The sequence below is a fragment of the Mus caroli genome, chromosome 19, assembly GCF_900094665.2.
Source record: "Mus caroli chromosome 19, CAROLI_EIJ_v1.1, whole genome shotgun sequence".
Classification (NCBI taxonomy): Eukaryota; Metazoa; Chordata; class Mammalia; order Rodentia; family Muridae; genus Mus; species Mus caroli.
In genome coordinates, this window is record NC_034588.1 from 26428984 (window position 1) to 26445157 (window position 16174).

Here is a 16174-nt window from a genome sequence, read left to right on the forward strand (position 1 = left end):
AGAGAGAGAGAGAGAGAGAGAGAGAGAGAGAGAGTCATGAGAGTTTTTTAAAGAATACACCCTTACAGGGACTGCTTCTGGGCCCTTCTCACCCTACAGTCAGCAACTTGGGGTGACTCCATTCATTGAAATATTTTCTTTAAGCTGCTACTAGTCTGTCACACTCTCCTAACCTGTTGGGCAGAGGCTGTCACCACACCCCAGCCTGAGCCTTTCATCTCCAGGTCACTTGTTATGCTTCGACCTAGTCTCACATGTTTTATCAGCTCCTGGGATATAATTCACACACGACCCAGCTCGCCCACGGAAGTGCTTTTACTGTTCCATACAGAATCGTGTGGCCTGTACTGCAATTAAATTGCAAACATTTTCATCCAAAAATGAAGCCAGGTGCCTTTTAACTGTCTCCCCCAGTGCTTTCCAACACTAAGCTGTAGTCCGTTATCCTCTGTCTCTGTGTGAGTTTGTCGACTCTGGATGCGTCATAGATACGGGATTACATAACGCATGGCTTAGTGCCTGGCTTTGTGGCCATAGAATGCTTTCAAGGTGCATTGACATCTCACGGTATCATATCATCACATCATATGCTGCTGTGCCACTTATCCTGAGGACTCAATTATATTCCATCATATGGAGTACTGTGCTTTATCCAGTGCTGTTTGTGGTACTGTTTGTGGGTACTTAGGTTGTTTCCACTTTTGGACTATGGTGAACAATGCTGCCATGAACACTGACGTAGACTGTGTGTGGATATACATTTTCACTTCTCTTGTCATGTGTACATTGCTATGCCTAGAAGCCTGTGCTATGGTCTGAGGACCAGACAGAGTCGGTTCCAGCTAAAATTCCAATCCTGTATCTTTTCAACTCACGCCTTCTCCCAAAGTAAGCTAAGCTCCTGGCTTTCTGGCCTCAGAGCAGAAAAGAGACGTGGCCACCTTAGCCTGGTTCCAACTGCAATTAAGTAGCCTTAGAATCCTGTCTTCCTATGCCACAGGCGTCCAGCCTTTCTGCATCTCCGTGATCCAGACCTGGGAGCAAAGGTATATTCCCATTTCCTTATGAACAACCCCATCTCCCATTACACGCATGGGCAGGGTGGTAAACTTCCCACCTTTAGAAACTCCATACACCAAACCTTCGTAATGCATCCAGTGTCAATGCATCCAGCATCCAGTGTCCTGCATCCTGAGTCCAGAATCCTGTGTCCTGTGTCCAATGTCCTGCGTCCAGCATTCCTTTCTTCTGTCCAGGAAGAGGGGGAAAGAGGATGACATATGTCTTCTCTAGACTCCTAGAAACTTCTATCTGTCACATAAGTCCTCTCCTCTATTTTTCATTGTTGAAGTCCAGGAGTCAAATGCCATTTCTCCCTGACTTCGTGCTTGACCTCTGACACCCACTTCACCCCCAACCTCCCACACCCGCTCTGAAGAGGCCTTTCTCGGGGAAGGAGAGCTGACTTAAATTTGACAATTTTGAGTTCAGTAACTTGCCTTTTGGCCAGGAGCCAGAGCCTTAGTTATTCTCTGTTCATGATGCAGAGGGGCGAAGTTGGAGTGGCAAGTACTTCATAAAGCCCCACCCTTTGCTTTTAGAGCTCTTGTCTGTGAATGAGCTAAACCTCTACTTGGGTCCTGAAATGAACATCTCAGCTGCTATGGACAGAGCTTCAGTCTACCCTTCCCCCCACCTCCCTCAAGATCAGGCCTCCTTCAGTGGGGCTCCTGATGGAATTCCAAGCTACTCTGTATCTAGAAACAGACTGGCCTCCATTTCCTGGGCTGTAATATAAGGGGCCAGTTTTCAGGCAGATTTCCCTGTCCCCAGCTGTGTATGTTCTTCTTTCTACCCACAAGTCCCTATGCTCCAGAGGAGGCTAGCCATTACTCCCTTCTATCAGGTTCCAGATAAGCCCATACCTGAATCTTGGTTGTGGACATTGGGAAAGGTGAGAAGACCTGTTCTAGAGCAGCTGCAGGCTTCTCTTGGGTCTCAAGCCTTCCCCAGCCCCTGCCCTTTGTTATTTCTCCAAAGCCAGTCCAGTCAGAGTAGGCAGATTGTTTCAGATCTACATGAGCTGGGATAGCTACAGCTGACTTAGCACCTGCTGGGTGACAAATACCATTCTAGATGGCTGATGTAAACATTTCATGTGTGTCCAGTCTGTTAGGTGGTATCAAGGTCCATACATTGTATGGCAGTTTCACAACAGTGCATTTAGAAAAAAATGTTAGGGAGAGACAGAAATGGACGTGACATAGCCTCTCTCTTCTCTGTCTCTGTACATAATGGAAGCCCTTGGTAGTTTTGTACACTAATGAGATCATTATTACGCATATTATAATAGTATGTTTTGTGACCTAATTTGTTGTTTTTCATGTTAGACAATGTTAGAAAGATCTACTGTCCTCTCTGTCTCTCTGTTTCTGTCTATCTGTCTGTCTGTCTCTCCCCCTCCCTCCTTGTCAGGGACCTTTGGGAACAAAGAAAGAGCTTATGAGTGTTTATAATTTAAGAGATTTCACGGTTATTTGTAGTTTAATAAATAAAGACATAGGAGCCCTTTGCTAAGTTCTTAACATGTTTTCTCGGTTTTGTTTGCTATCTAACCATAATCTCCATTATTCCTCTTTTAAAAGCTACTTCTATAGATTTAAAAGAGTAATGTGGGTTCATAGCAGGCAGAAAATACAATATAAGGTAGAAAAAAGAGCAACTGCGTACCAACCACAAAGCCACCTTCTTGTGTCCCGAGAAACACTCTGTGGAGAGTTCTGTAGCTGCCCCTCTGGCATTTTTTTTCTCTTTAGATACATAGCTTTCCAAGCAGGCCAGCATGCAGAGATGTCAGCTTGAGTTGCTTTGGCTGTGTTGTAAAGACACTTGGGCTTTCCTTGTTTCAAACTAGTCCAGGAAAGGCTCGTAGGTGAGCAGCCACTGGAGCAAGTTCAGGCCTAAAGAGTGGTTCTTCTCCATGCTTCGCTCCTGGAGGGTGGGCTGAGGATCCCACAGATGCTAAAATCCCAGAGCCACGCAGAGACTGCATCTCAGAGCCACGAGTGGGAGGAGGTCTGCAGAAGAAGGGCTGAAGACCTCTTCCCAGACAGCGTCACCCTTATAGCCCTCCTTTTTTGTAGTTGAGGCAAACACTCCTTTTTGCAATCATTACTTCTTACTCAAGTGAGAGAGTAAAATAATATATATTTTTAAACATTTTAAAAGCATGCAAACAAGTATGGGAGAAGGGCCCTGCAAACCAGGAGTCAGAGAGTCAGGAAGGCAAAAGCAGAGAGCAAGAAAAGCCAAGACCTAAATCTCTCACATCCCCTGCCTCCCCTGCCCCCAAGGGTGCAAGAAGTCTTACCCTCCACATCTGCACTTACTGTAGCCTTTATTTTAATCACCTTGTTTGAATTTTGCCCTGCTCAGCATCATGAAATAGTGGGGCCACGTGGGCCTGAGTGCCAATTTAGCCATGCAGCTAAGAAACCACTGCTATATCTTGTGCTGTATATTAGCCATTCCTTCTTGTGTGGACTGACTTTCTAGATTAGAAGTGAAAATGAGATAAGATACTGTAGGGAATTAGTGCCAGGTCATGCCCACCTAGATGCTGTAGTAAATTAATGCCCACCCCCACCCTCTCACCCAAAACCCTAGTTATAGTCTAGACCTAGAACTTCTGAATTTACTTGGAAACTAACAATTTATAGATACAATTATAATGGATCAGGCTGGACACAAATCCAATGGCTGATGCCTTTATAGAGATAGGAAAGGGACAGAGATATATGTACAAGGGATGGGGCCATGTGAAAATGGGGTGGTGTTCTACAAAGCAAGGGATGCCCAGGACTGCCATGTAGCTGTCTGGTGGGAAGCCATGGAGAAGTTGGGAAGTGTTCTTGTTGTATTTATTTTCTCTATTTCTGTGTGTGTGTGTACACACACACACATGTGGGCATACCTTTGTGTGATGCCCTTGTGCTTGTGAATATGGAGACCCGAGGGTAATGTCAGAGAATCATATTCCACCTTATTCAATGAGGCCAGGTCTCTCAGTCAGACCCGGAGCTTGTGATAATGGCTAGGCTCATTAGCCAGCTTGCTGTGGGGAATCCCTGGTACATATGGACCAGGGGTACAGCTAAAGGGCAGCTGACAAAGACAATGGCTCTAGGGTGCCTGGCAGGCATGGGTGCTTGGCAGGCAAGCGGCTCGAGAGAGCCTAAAGATAAAACAGAACTGTTGAAAGCAAAACCAAAATACGCTTCCAGGCAGCATCCTCCAGTTCCTCAGAAATCATTCTGGTTTGAATGACACCCCACACCCCCTCCTTTTCTTTTTAACAGGAAAACAGCTTCAAGGATCGTGACCACATCATTTTTGTTCCCTTTGTTGGATATATCCTAATGTCAAATGTGGCATATCTTTGTTGTCTCCTCCTGTCTCCCAACTAGAGGGAACGCACTTACGGCTCCTGTCGAGGACAGGTTCGGTTGTCGGTGTGATTGGCTTCCAGGGAACCTGATACAAGGAGCAACTGTGCCTTTGTTTGAGGAGCTGTGCTGGGTGCTGATGTGAGTATGAAGTACATTGGGAACTTCTCTTACTTTCTGGGTTTGTGTTGTTGAGATGGGTGAGTCTGTCGTGCTGGGGGAACACTTTTTTGTTGTTGTTGGTTTTTTTTTTTTTTTTTTTTGATGTAACAACAGGAGGTATTTTAATGGCAGAGCTCCGGGTCGAAACATATCTCACACAGGAGACAGTGGATTCGACCATGAGGCTTGGAAGCTAGGAGTTTTTATAGAAAAGGAGTGGGGCTGGGAGAGGAATTGGCGCGGCTTCACATGATTGGTCCATTTAAACATCAGCAGCCTGTTAACATTTAACTTGGGTCAGAGGGGTAGTAGATAGGGAGGTGATAGGCCTGCCGGGCATGTCCTGGTCTGTTCTGCTATGTTCTCAGCCCCAGGTTTCAAATCTCACAAATAAGTCTTTGGGCTATTTGACATACATTACATGAATCCCAGGTCTCAAGTTTTATTTCCTTTCAAAGGGAGATGGGCAACTTCAGTCCTCTCTAGTTCTAGAATCCTATTCCTTGTAAGGGGCTGACAATTCAAAACAAAACAAAACAAAACAACCAACCAAACAAAAAACCACCTGAGGCCGGGCGTGGTGGTGCACGCCTTTAATCCCAGCACTTGGGAGGCAGAGGCAGGCAGATTTCTGAGTTCAAGGCCAGCCTGGTCTACAGAGTGAATTCCAGGACAGCCAGGGCTACACAGAGAAACCCTATCTTGAAAAACCAACCAACTAACCAAACAAACAAACAAAAAACAACCAAAACCAAAAACCCTGAGAATAACTAAAGTTTATAAGCTTACCTAAAGACTCAGATAAAATAAAGAATTAAAAACTGTAGAACATTTCCCCCTTTTACTCAGTAAATTATATCTGTCTTTTTTAAAAATATTTTTTATTACATCTTTTCCTCAATTACATTTCCAATGCTATCCCAAAAGTCCCCCATACCCTCCCCCCCACTTCCCTACCCACCCATTCCCATTTTTTTGGCCCTGGTGTTCCCCTGTATTGGGGCATATAAAGTTTGCATGTCCAATGGGCCTCTCTTTCCAGTGATGGCCGACTAGGCCATCTTTTGATACATATGCAGCTAGAGTCAAGAGCTCTGGGGTACTGGTTAGTTCATAGTGTTGTTCCACCCATATCCTACTCTGTCTGAGAAATTGTGCTTACAATGAAATCCTTTCTACCTTCCAAAGACCAGGGGTTTCAGTGTTTTTTATTCTCGATGAACGTCTTCATGAGGTAAAGAACTTTCTGCATTAAAAAAAAAAGTTTCACTATACAGAAAACTATTCTTGTTTGGGGCTTAAATTTGTCTTTATTAATGTTGTACAGTGGTGGTGGTGTGTGCCACCTCAAAGGGCAACTTTGTGGCATTGGTTGTGTCTTTCTGCCTGTACATTGTAGGGATGGAACTCAGACTTGGAAGGCCTTGACCCTTACCACCAAGCCATCTCAACAGCCTGAGGGAAAAAAAACGTTCCTAACATTGCCTCCCTCTGAGTTTTGAAGTGAACAGTTTAATAGCTTTGAAACTCTACTTTTCTACATCTGACATCTGTGTGTGGTTATCCTTTTGGACAGCAGCCAATATTCCCATCTGGCCTGTGTTTACAAAGCAAGACTCTAAGAGTGCACTATTAGAGAAAGAAAGAAACATGTTTAAATGATAATATTCCATGGTTCTAAACAATTTTTTATTTTTCTTCATTTTTTTAATTTTAAAATTATAATATAATTACATCATCCCCCCCCACCTCTTTCCCCCCAAATCCTGTACATCTTCTGCCTTGCTCTCTTTCAAACTTGAGGCCTTTTTTCATTAGCTATTGTTGTATATATTTCTAAATACAACCTGCTGTGTGTTTGTATAGTTTTACTCATGTGTACGTTTTCTGAGCTGGCCGTTTGGTACTGGATGACCAGTTGGCACAGTCCCAGCTTTCCGTAGTTGCGTATAGTTCATGGTGTAGGGATGAAGCCTTGATGGTATTCTCCTTTCTCCTTTGTCTCTTGTTATTGTCTTTCTTCAGCTCCCATTTTGGCAGTTATGTTACTGAGACTTTATGGGTGTAAATTCTGGCATCACTAGGAAATACAGTCTCACAGCAAACACCCTGATCACCTGGCTTTTGTGATCTTTCTGCTCCATTTTCTCCCCTTCCAAGTATGAGGGCCCATTAACAATGAACTTTGCTCTTGCAATGGAAAACTTGCTCTACTTACCTTTATTACCTGAGCTCTTTTCATCAACAGACTCTCTTCCTTGTCTGACGCTTCTGAGTATCTTCTCTTCTGTCTCCATCTTCGAGTCTTTCCATCGGCTTGGAATGCTTGAAGATTCTCTGAGTCCTGAGTGCACTGGACAGTGCCTGGCTGTAGTAGCCATTCTTGTTTGTCAACTTGACTCCATCTGGCGTTAACTAAAACCTTAAAATGGAGGGATTTTTGCTTACTTTGAAGTGGGAAGATCTACTCCTAATCTGGATCTTTGAGGTAGGAAGACACACCTTTAATCCAGATTTTAATTCTCATCAAACCTGGGCCATGCCTTCTCTTCTATTACAAGCCTATACAAAGACATGAAGAAGAAAGCTTTTGCTCTTTGCCTGCTTGCTCTCACCTCTGCTGGCAACCTATATAAGGACGTGGAAGGAGGAAGTTTTCCTAGCAATTCTATTTCTTCACTAGCATTAGAGCCTACTTCTTCAGAATTCCAAGATGTACTGAAGACCATCTAAGTCAACCAGCGTTGTGAACTCATGGATTCTTGAACATTCCATTTTATCCAGACATTGTTGGATTATCTGGATCACAGCCTGCCTGCAAGTCATATATATATATATATATATATATATATATATATATATATATATAGAGAGAGAGAGAGAGAGAGAGAGAGATTCATTTTCTAAGTTCTGTTACTCTAGAGAACATTGACTAATACATTGGCCATGAGCACAGGGATGCACTGAATGCTGTTATATTACTGTTTTAATTTTTTTCAGTAAAATGGTAGGCATACCACCAGAAATAAAGTGGAATATAAAACAAGAAGTTTGATGCTGATTTGAAGAGAAGATACTGGGAATGTCCCCAGATATTACTGAGGTACCACAAACTGAGGTACCCCACTTTAGAGTTGATTAGCCTTACAAGGTAGTTTCAGTGTGTTCTTTTACTAAGACAGTATCTTCAGTCCCCAATATTAGCTAACACTTCCATGGTGGAACTGACTTCTTTGTCTAGCCCTAAAACCTTCTGACCTTAAGGCCTCAGTCATCCTTGATGCTTTTCTTTTTCTCACCTATATGGCTGATCAGTTGCCAATTGTTTCTTCAACTGTCCTGTGAACGGTCTTACTGTTTCTCCTTTCTTTCTCTTGCTTCCCTTTTCTGACTCTACACAAAGATTTATGATCAACCATCTAGAAGAAGACATTGATTTGCTGAATGGCAAGCCTCCAATATATCCCTTCTCCAGTTACACACATACACACACACACACTTACACACACAGATACACACACTTACACACACACACTTATACACATACACACTTACACACACACTTTTCACACTGTTTTGGCATTTTAACTGTTTTGGGGTGAAGGGCACTGCAACCTCACTATCCCTCTGCCTGGCACTAAGCACATTGTTGTTTGAATTTGAATTTCAGAAACCACTTTGACTGTTGGCACTGCCCCCTCAGCTTTCCCATGCCTTTGCATTTCTGAGGCTTTTTATCTGAGCCTCCCAGGTGCCTACCCAAAGAACTTTCAGGCCAAATGTCTCAGAGCTATAAAAGCCACTTTAAGTCCCCCCATCCCTAGAAAGTCTCCATATTTGTAGTCAGTTCACATGATGCTGGCTCTCTTACCACTCATGTTACACCAGCTTCTACCTGAGTGGGGTTTTTGACCTGCTAACTTATTATAATGTCTTTAGCTTGCACAGGTCTTTTCCTAAGTGGATCCTCTTACAAGTTCTCCACAGTCTGATAGAAAAACTCAAAAAAAGCCAGTATGTATATTGGAGGAACTCAGTGTTTATGGGATGGACAGTTGAAATGCAGTTTGAACTTAAGTATCCCATCCCATTAATAGAGATGAATACAAATTTAATAAGTTGTCTGTTGTAATAATATAATATCTGTCACCACAGATGATTTAAATATGACATCATTAATCATATACCTATGAGGACAGGGCACTGACTTTAAGATCCCCTATGATAACTGCCTGTTAACAAAAGTACTGGAGTCCATGTACATATGCTACAATGAGAAGTGACAGAATCATGAGGCCAAGTCTGGATTCCTTTGCTGAAATGCACCAATTTCAAATTACTTTCAGACATTGCTAACTGCAATTTCAGCCTTAGATACTTGATCTCAGAATAAGTAGCTAATTCTGACACTTTAATTCTATTTTAAATGTCTATTAAATTTAGGTTTCAAGAGCACTGAAGGCTGTGCCAGACACTTAGAGAACGAGAGGAACCAAACTACATACGATTAGCAATGTTTAGTAAAAATGAGGTGATACACAAACATGACCAAGGCATCCAGGATCTGTTATGCTGGCCTTTATCACACAGAGGAACAATTTAGGATTCTTGAAATATTTCCAGAGGGTCTGTGCTTGGGTTGTTCAAGGATTGAGAAGAATTTCTCAAACTTGTTAGCTGTATCTTGTATTTTGTAGTAAGAGCTTGGCACTTAATAAATGTTTTGAGTAAACTAAAGAATGGAAGCTCTTCTGCACTGCTATAATAACACAGACTTAATTTCAGTCATTAATAATTTGGTCAGTAATAGAAATGGCAAGAAACTAAACCTACAACAACCTAGAAGTGAAACTGCACTATGACTTTTGAGCCTCTTACAAATTTTTCTTAGAAAACTTCTTCTCAATTTACAGACATTTTCCCTGAAAAGATACAACTCCCTAATGCAATTTAATAAACTAATTTAAGTATTTCTTGTATACAAATAATGAAGAAAAGAAGCTAAAATTCTACTTGGGATCCAGGTGTGTCAGCTTATGCCTATAATCCCAGGATTCTGCTACTAAAGAAGAAAGATCAGAAGTTCAAGGCCAGCCTGAACTACATAAAATCCCATCTTAAGGAAACTGAGTAGTGATAAGAATATTATTAATAACTCTGCTAAAGAGAAAGTTAAAGACAAAGTATTGAAAATAAGACAGATAAAGCTTACACTAGAGGTGAGGCCATGTGTGCAAATACATGCTTCAAAAGCCTAAGGGAGGGGTCTCAAAGTAGGTGGCCCTGTCAGTGATATAAACCAGAGACACTTCACTAGATGAACCCTTAAGTGGGTTGGTAAAATTAATGGGCAGATATAAAGTCATGCAATTTCTAAACCTAAGACTGTCTGTTACCTCAGAAGTGATAATGGCAGTAAATGTGAAGAATAATTTACCATTTACAATGTATCATCCAAGTACCCACAAGCACTTCTGTACACTTGGTGAGGTGTGACCAAGACATGCAGGTGTTAGTGTGTTAGTGAACCTAATGGTTTCTTGTATCCACCTAATCACCATATACTTAAGAAAAAATGAACACACAGCAAGAATAGATGGTTGGTCACTGACTATAAAAAACATGTGGATTTTAGAAAGAATACTAAAAAGAAGGACTAGTCATCTGAACACATCTCTTGTCTGTGTATCACAGTGTTCATGCAGCTGAAGGACTGGATGCTCTGAAATTAGGAGTTTATTCATCTTGGCTGTACATTCACTCCATACATCCCCCAAACTCTCCATCATTCCATACATTCCCCCAGACTCTCCATAATTCCATACATCCCCTAGATTCTCCATTATTCTATATGTCCTCAAGCTCTCCATTATTCCATACATCCTCCAGACTGTCCATCACTCCATACATCCCAGGCTCCCCATCACTCCATACATCCTCCGACTCTCCAGACCCTGCTTGCCTAGCTACAAAGCAGTCTGTTTTTCCTTCTATTCACTGTACTTGACTTTTGCTTCCTTAACTATAAGGGCTCTAAGTACATATTCGTTTAGAGGGAAAAAATTGTTCTCACTAAGAACTCCAAGGACAAAGGTCATATTTGCATTGAAAAGGGTTTTGAGACAAGTTTATGATGGAGGGGCTTAAGGTATCTGTGCTGGCAAGCTTGCAAGCATTGAAAAGGGATCACTCTCCACCAATGGAAACTCTTGCTTCCAAGTGGGCCTCTGTCTTAAGTAAGTCTTAGGATAATGATCGTCTACTTTGTGACTAGCGCATCCCATTGTGGCCTTAACTTATAGCAAGTTCTTTCTCAAGTTTCTGTTTATCTAAAAGGAAAGGAGTCCGACGGGGAGCCAGACTCGTGGGTAAGCAATCGTGCATGCCATTTATTATCTATCTAACAAACTTCTGAGACCTTAAATGCCAGTAATGAGCTGTAAGTGATCATTACAGGTGACTAGGATACACTCAGGATACAGGAAACCACACAAGGCAACTAGAAAAGGTTTGTACTGAATGTAAAAGAGTTTAAGGCTTTTAACAAGACATATGTGATGCCATACCAATCTTTAAAAACTTATAAAGAAAGTGAGGTAAAGTTAAAAATTTTTTTTTACAAAGTAAAATGAGATTAGATTTTCACAACCACCATGAGGTCCTGTTCATGGAAAGGGCATGGGTCATTATGTGACCGAGAGATAAGAGAGACCAGGGCAGGAAAAGCATTAAAGGCTGTCCTAAGAAAAACTTGACTTGAAAACAATAGCACTTGTGTTTTAAAATAATTACCCTGGCTGCTGTATTGGGAATCAAATGTCAGATAATGAGCTTAGGTAGGGTCTTGGAATCCTACTATCAGAAAGGTGCAGAAATCACCACAGGAGATGATAATGTCCCAGATGATACGGAATCTCTGGGGTGGTGAGAAGTGATTAGGCTCTGAATATCTGTGAAGAGACAGCCTATAGGACTAGGTGGTGTATCGGATGCAGGGTGAGAGAAGAAAAGAGTGAAGAATGATTCCAGGATTGATGCTCTCTGCCTCAACAAGGCTGGTGTAGAGGGAGCCAGCAGTGAGGAAGATGCACTAGGGTAGAAGGAGAAGCAATGAGAATCAGAATTAAGGTGATGCCACAGGAGAGCAGAAGGGTCAGGGACCATCTAAGATGCACAGTGGGCGTAGAAGCAAGAGGGTGGGAGGAAAGTATGGAATCACTCCTAATATTCTGGCATGCGGTGGTGGTGGGAGGAGGAGGAAGAAGAGGAGGAACAGGAGGAGGATAGGAAATAAAGCACAAAGCTTTTCTAAGCTGTCTGATGTGTTAGAGGCTATTACATTTGTAACCTCAGATTTTGATTGCTTATGTGTCTGGGTTTAGAGTGTGCATTCTTACCCATTGCACAGACTGGCAGGACAGGCATTTGCAGGCTGGAAAGTACCTTTAGAACAGAGTCTGCCCCTTAGTGTTCCAAGAAGGCAGTGCTCCAGGAAAGTCCCCTTGGGGTGGCTAAAGAAGAAAGGGAAGCTGAGCCAGTGGTGAGTGACCCAGGAGCCTATTCATCACTAGAACTCTGGCTCTTATCACCCTGTCACTGTCCAAACATGAGAACGTTGGCAAGTGCCAAGCCGGCTACTGTGCGTGAAAACAATAACTTTTCAAGTTAAGTATTTTGTAAGGAAGACTTCTGTTGGGTTCATCTAAGGGATACCGTGAGTAGTACACCTTGAATATTACCTGTGTAGTGGGCCCTCCCTGAGATAAAGGCAAGGATGCGATGCACTTGGGACTCACACATCCCTGGAGATGCTTTCCCTTTTTCTCTTTCCTCTGTGACACACTTCTTAAGATTGATTTTTATTATTTTAAATTGTGTGTGTGTGTGTGTTTGGTGTGCATGCATGGAGCGTAGGCACCTACAGAAGAGGCCAGAGGTATCAGATCCTTAGGAGCTGGAGTTATAGGCAGTTTTGAGAGAGAGCCACCTGATGTGGGTAGTGGGGATTGAGCTCAGGTCCTCTGCAAGATCAGCACACACTCTCAATCACCGCGTTGTCTCTCTGGCTCCCCTTGAGCCACATTCCATGGGCATATTCTTAGCTCTCCGCCCCTCTTGAATCCACATGTATCTTGTGTGCACTTGGGAAAGTGCTGGTGGCCTTCACACCACTAAATCTAACTCTCAGGAACACCCACAGTCACTCTTCCCTACAGCCCTGTGTCTTTAAAATATTGGTTTTTATTATTATTGGTTTTTATTATTATTCAGTAACAGTGAGGTCGACAGATCAGAGATGGCCACCACTGATACCAAGCAAGGACTTGCTACCCAACCCACAAAGAAGTCACTACTTAGTAAGGGGTCAGGGCAGTAATACACTCAAACTTGCCTTCTTAATGGATTTATAGGGAATTTATTTGAAGGGGATAGAAGACATTGCATATTGATGGTGAGAGAGGATTTTGGGATTCCTTTGCAGACAGATGCACACTATGTGTCTTTAGGCACCCCCTTTCGTATCCAGGACAGTTAGGTTCTACAATGGGCATATTTGACCTTTCGTTGACTGTATGATTTGGCTTCTTCCACGACTGTCCATTCTGGAAGCACCAATTTCAACCCCCCCCCCTCAAGTGGATTCTGAAGACATCTGAAAACAACCCAAGTACTTTGTGACTGTTAATCCATGGTGTGTCCGGCCTTCATTCATTCTGCCATTGGGGAGGTAGTCTGAAATAATTATAAATCTCAAAGGGAAAAGCCTTATGCCACCAGGTCGCACATGGGGGACCATCAGGATTAAACTGGAGGCAGGGTTATCCAGAAGTTATCCAGGAGAAAAGAGATGCATGGGCAGATATCTATATTACTATTTCACCAGAATTAAAAAGTGAGACAGGAAAAGCAGATTTGGAATGAATTAATACAATTTCTGCTGGCTTTCAGCAAGGATTAGCTGCTAGTTTTATAGTGTCCTTTCACGAGGAGTAAGACCACTGGATAGTGAACAGTTATGTCAAGGTCTCCATCAAAGCAGGCCATAGAGCACAAAGGCTCTGAGTTGCCTGGTTTGCATTTAAACAAGGTGTTCCTGGCCCATGGATGCCATCTCTTGGGACTGACGAATTTAGGAAAGGTGGTCCATTCAGGGACAGCAAGCTTTCGATATACCAAAGGTCAGAACACCCAGATCGAAATCTAAAGTTAACAGGTAAGATAACAGGTAAGGTAAGGTGTACAGTAACAGATAAGGTACTGTCATCTGGGCTTTTGCCCTTCTCCTACCTCCTCTTTGCCAGTGCCCTCTCCTCATAATGGTCCAGACATGTTGCAGTCAGTACCTCAGGTCTGTTGCTTCCCACTTTGTTCTTCCCATCTCTCATCCATGATGTCAGGCAGGCTGTGGCCTACGTGACTGTTAAGCAGGTCCTATCTCTACCTCCAGCTTTATACTGTCTGCCCTTCCACATCTTGAGGAACTTCTCTTGGCACTCTAGCAGGCATTTCAGATCTAATGGATGTTCCTAGCCCTCTAGTGTCCTAATGACTCCATCCCTAAGCCCAGGAGGTCTGTATTTCCTTTTAATTACCTATACTGTCAGCAATGTCCTACAGGTGTTTTTGTTGTTGTTTTGTTTTCAAAAACATAGCTCTAAGAAAATGGGCTAGTCTGTAACAGATCTGGCTTTATTGTTCACACACTTCGCTGGGTTCTCTCCTCAACCTTATCTGAAATACCCGACGTGGCTGACATCCTGAAGTTCAGTAAGTGGAGACTGAAGATCCCAGAAATGTCAAGAGAGAATCTCTTCCTTCAAAAGAAACAAGCAAACAGAGGGAGCAGGCAGATGGTGAGGCAAGTGCCACCAACAGGCAGTGAGCGCTCAGCAAACATCACCTTCTGACCTCACTTGGCTACTCTGTTTAGCTTTGTAAAATGTGAAGGGGTTGGACAAAGTTTAAAAGACTCGGTTCTCCCTTTCACAACACTAAATCAAATCGGTAACAACTGACAACAAAGTTCTGGCTCACTAGGCTTGCCACTCACATCCACAGGTCTGACTGGAAGGAAAGAGAAAGAACGACTTGCTGGTGAGCGAAGAAGCTGGATTTGGGAAGTGGTGGGACTGGTGTCCTGCAGGCTGCAGTGTGTGTCCTATAATCAGAGTGCCTCTTTTTTTTTTCTTCAAATTATTTTAATTATTATAATGTGTAACTATTAGAATGTAAAGCTTTTAAGTATGCCAATAAAAAGTTTAAAACCTTGGTATGGTGAGATGGCCTAGTGAGTCTAGATGCTTACTGAGCCAGTCTGGTGATCTAAGATCTATTCCTAAACCTCACACAACATGAAAGGAGAGAACCAACTTCATAAAGCTAGCTTCCAGATGCATACCATGGCACTTGCTCCTACACATGGCTTTATTGCCGATAATAATATATTTTTTTAATATTTCAGAATCTGAAGAAGAAAAGAAACTTGAAAGACTGCTTTCAGAGTTTGAAAGACAACATTGTTGAGATGATTATGGAACTGCAAAGTCAGTGTAATTCCTACCAAAGCACACCAGTTCCTTCTGTGCAGAATAGACAAGTCTATCCTAAAATTCATACAGAAACTCAAGAGAGAGAAATTCAAGGGAAAGGAGGAGGAAGGGCCAGAGGGAGGGGGAGAGAGAGAGGACTTCAGAAGGAACAAAGCTGACGGCCTCACTTCCTGATTTCAAACTTTTTACAAAGCTACAGTAAACAGCATTCTGTGATGGGGGCAGAGAACAGACACAGACCTGAGCAACATGGATGCAAAGTCCAGGCATACACCCCCACTTTTATCATCCAGGATGCTGAGAAAATTCTACAGAGAAAGGACAGTTTAGTTTTTTTAAAATAAATTTATTGGAATATGTGCAAAAGAACCTTGTTCATAGACAAAAATGAACTCAAAACAGATTAGAGACCTAGATACGAGCAGAACAGATTTAGTTCTTATGAGAAAAGGTTAGCAAGTGATAAACACATTTGGCTTATTATACAATGCAATAACTTCCCATTATGAAAGGAATAAAGTATTGATGTGTGCTGCACAACAGATAAATCTTGACATCATGCTCAGTGCAAGAAGCAAGCCACAAAAGGTCAAGGGCTACTCAATGTCATTTCTATGAAATGTCACCACAAGCAGTTGACCAACACAGATGGACACCTGCCAGGATTCTGGAAAAAGGAAGGGGAAATGGGACTATCTCTGAGTGGATATGGTTCCTTCTTTTAGTGGTAACTAAGATTTGCCAAATTAAATAGTGGTGTTGGTTACCCAACTCTATGCATATACTAAGCAGTCCAACTGAATTAATACTGAGCTAAGAGTTTACATTAAGTTTATAGTCGGCCATCACTGGAAAGAGAGGCCCATTGGACTTGCAAACTTTATATGCCCCAATACAGGGGAATGCCAGGGCCAAAAGAATGGGAATGGGTGGTGTACTGGCTATTTTTGTGTCAACTTGACACAGCTGAGTTATCACAGAGAAAGGAGCTTCAGTTGAGGAAATGCCTCCATGAGA

General features: G+C 42.5%; 1 protein-coding gene across 1 annotated transcript in view; it reads left to right on the forward strand.

Moving 5' to 3' along the window:
- The first annotated feature begins 4379 nt into the window (after window positions 1-4379).
- Pdcd1lg2 (programmed cell death 1 ligand 2) overlaps window positions 4380-16174 on the forward strand; it is a 60224-nt gene continuing 48429 nt past the window's right edge. The window contains exon 1 of the mRNA XM_021152335.1: window positions 4380-4586. Within this exon, the coding sequence (XP_021007994.1) occupies window positions 4426-4586 (161 nt within the window). The 5' untranslated portion in view covers window positions 4380-4425. The remainder of the gene's footprint in view (window positions 4587-16174) is intronic.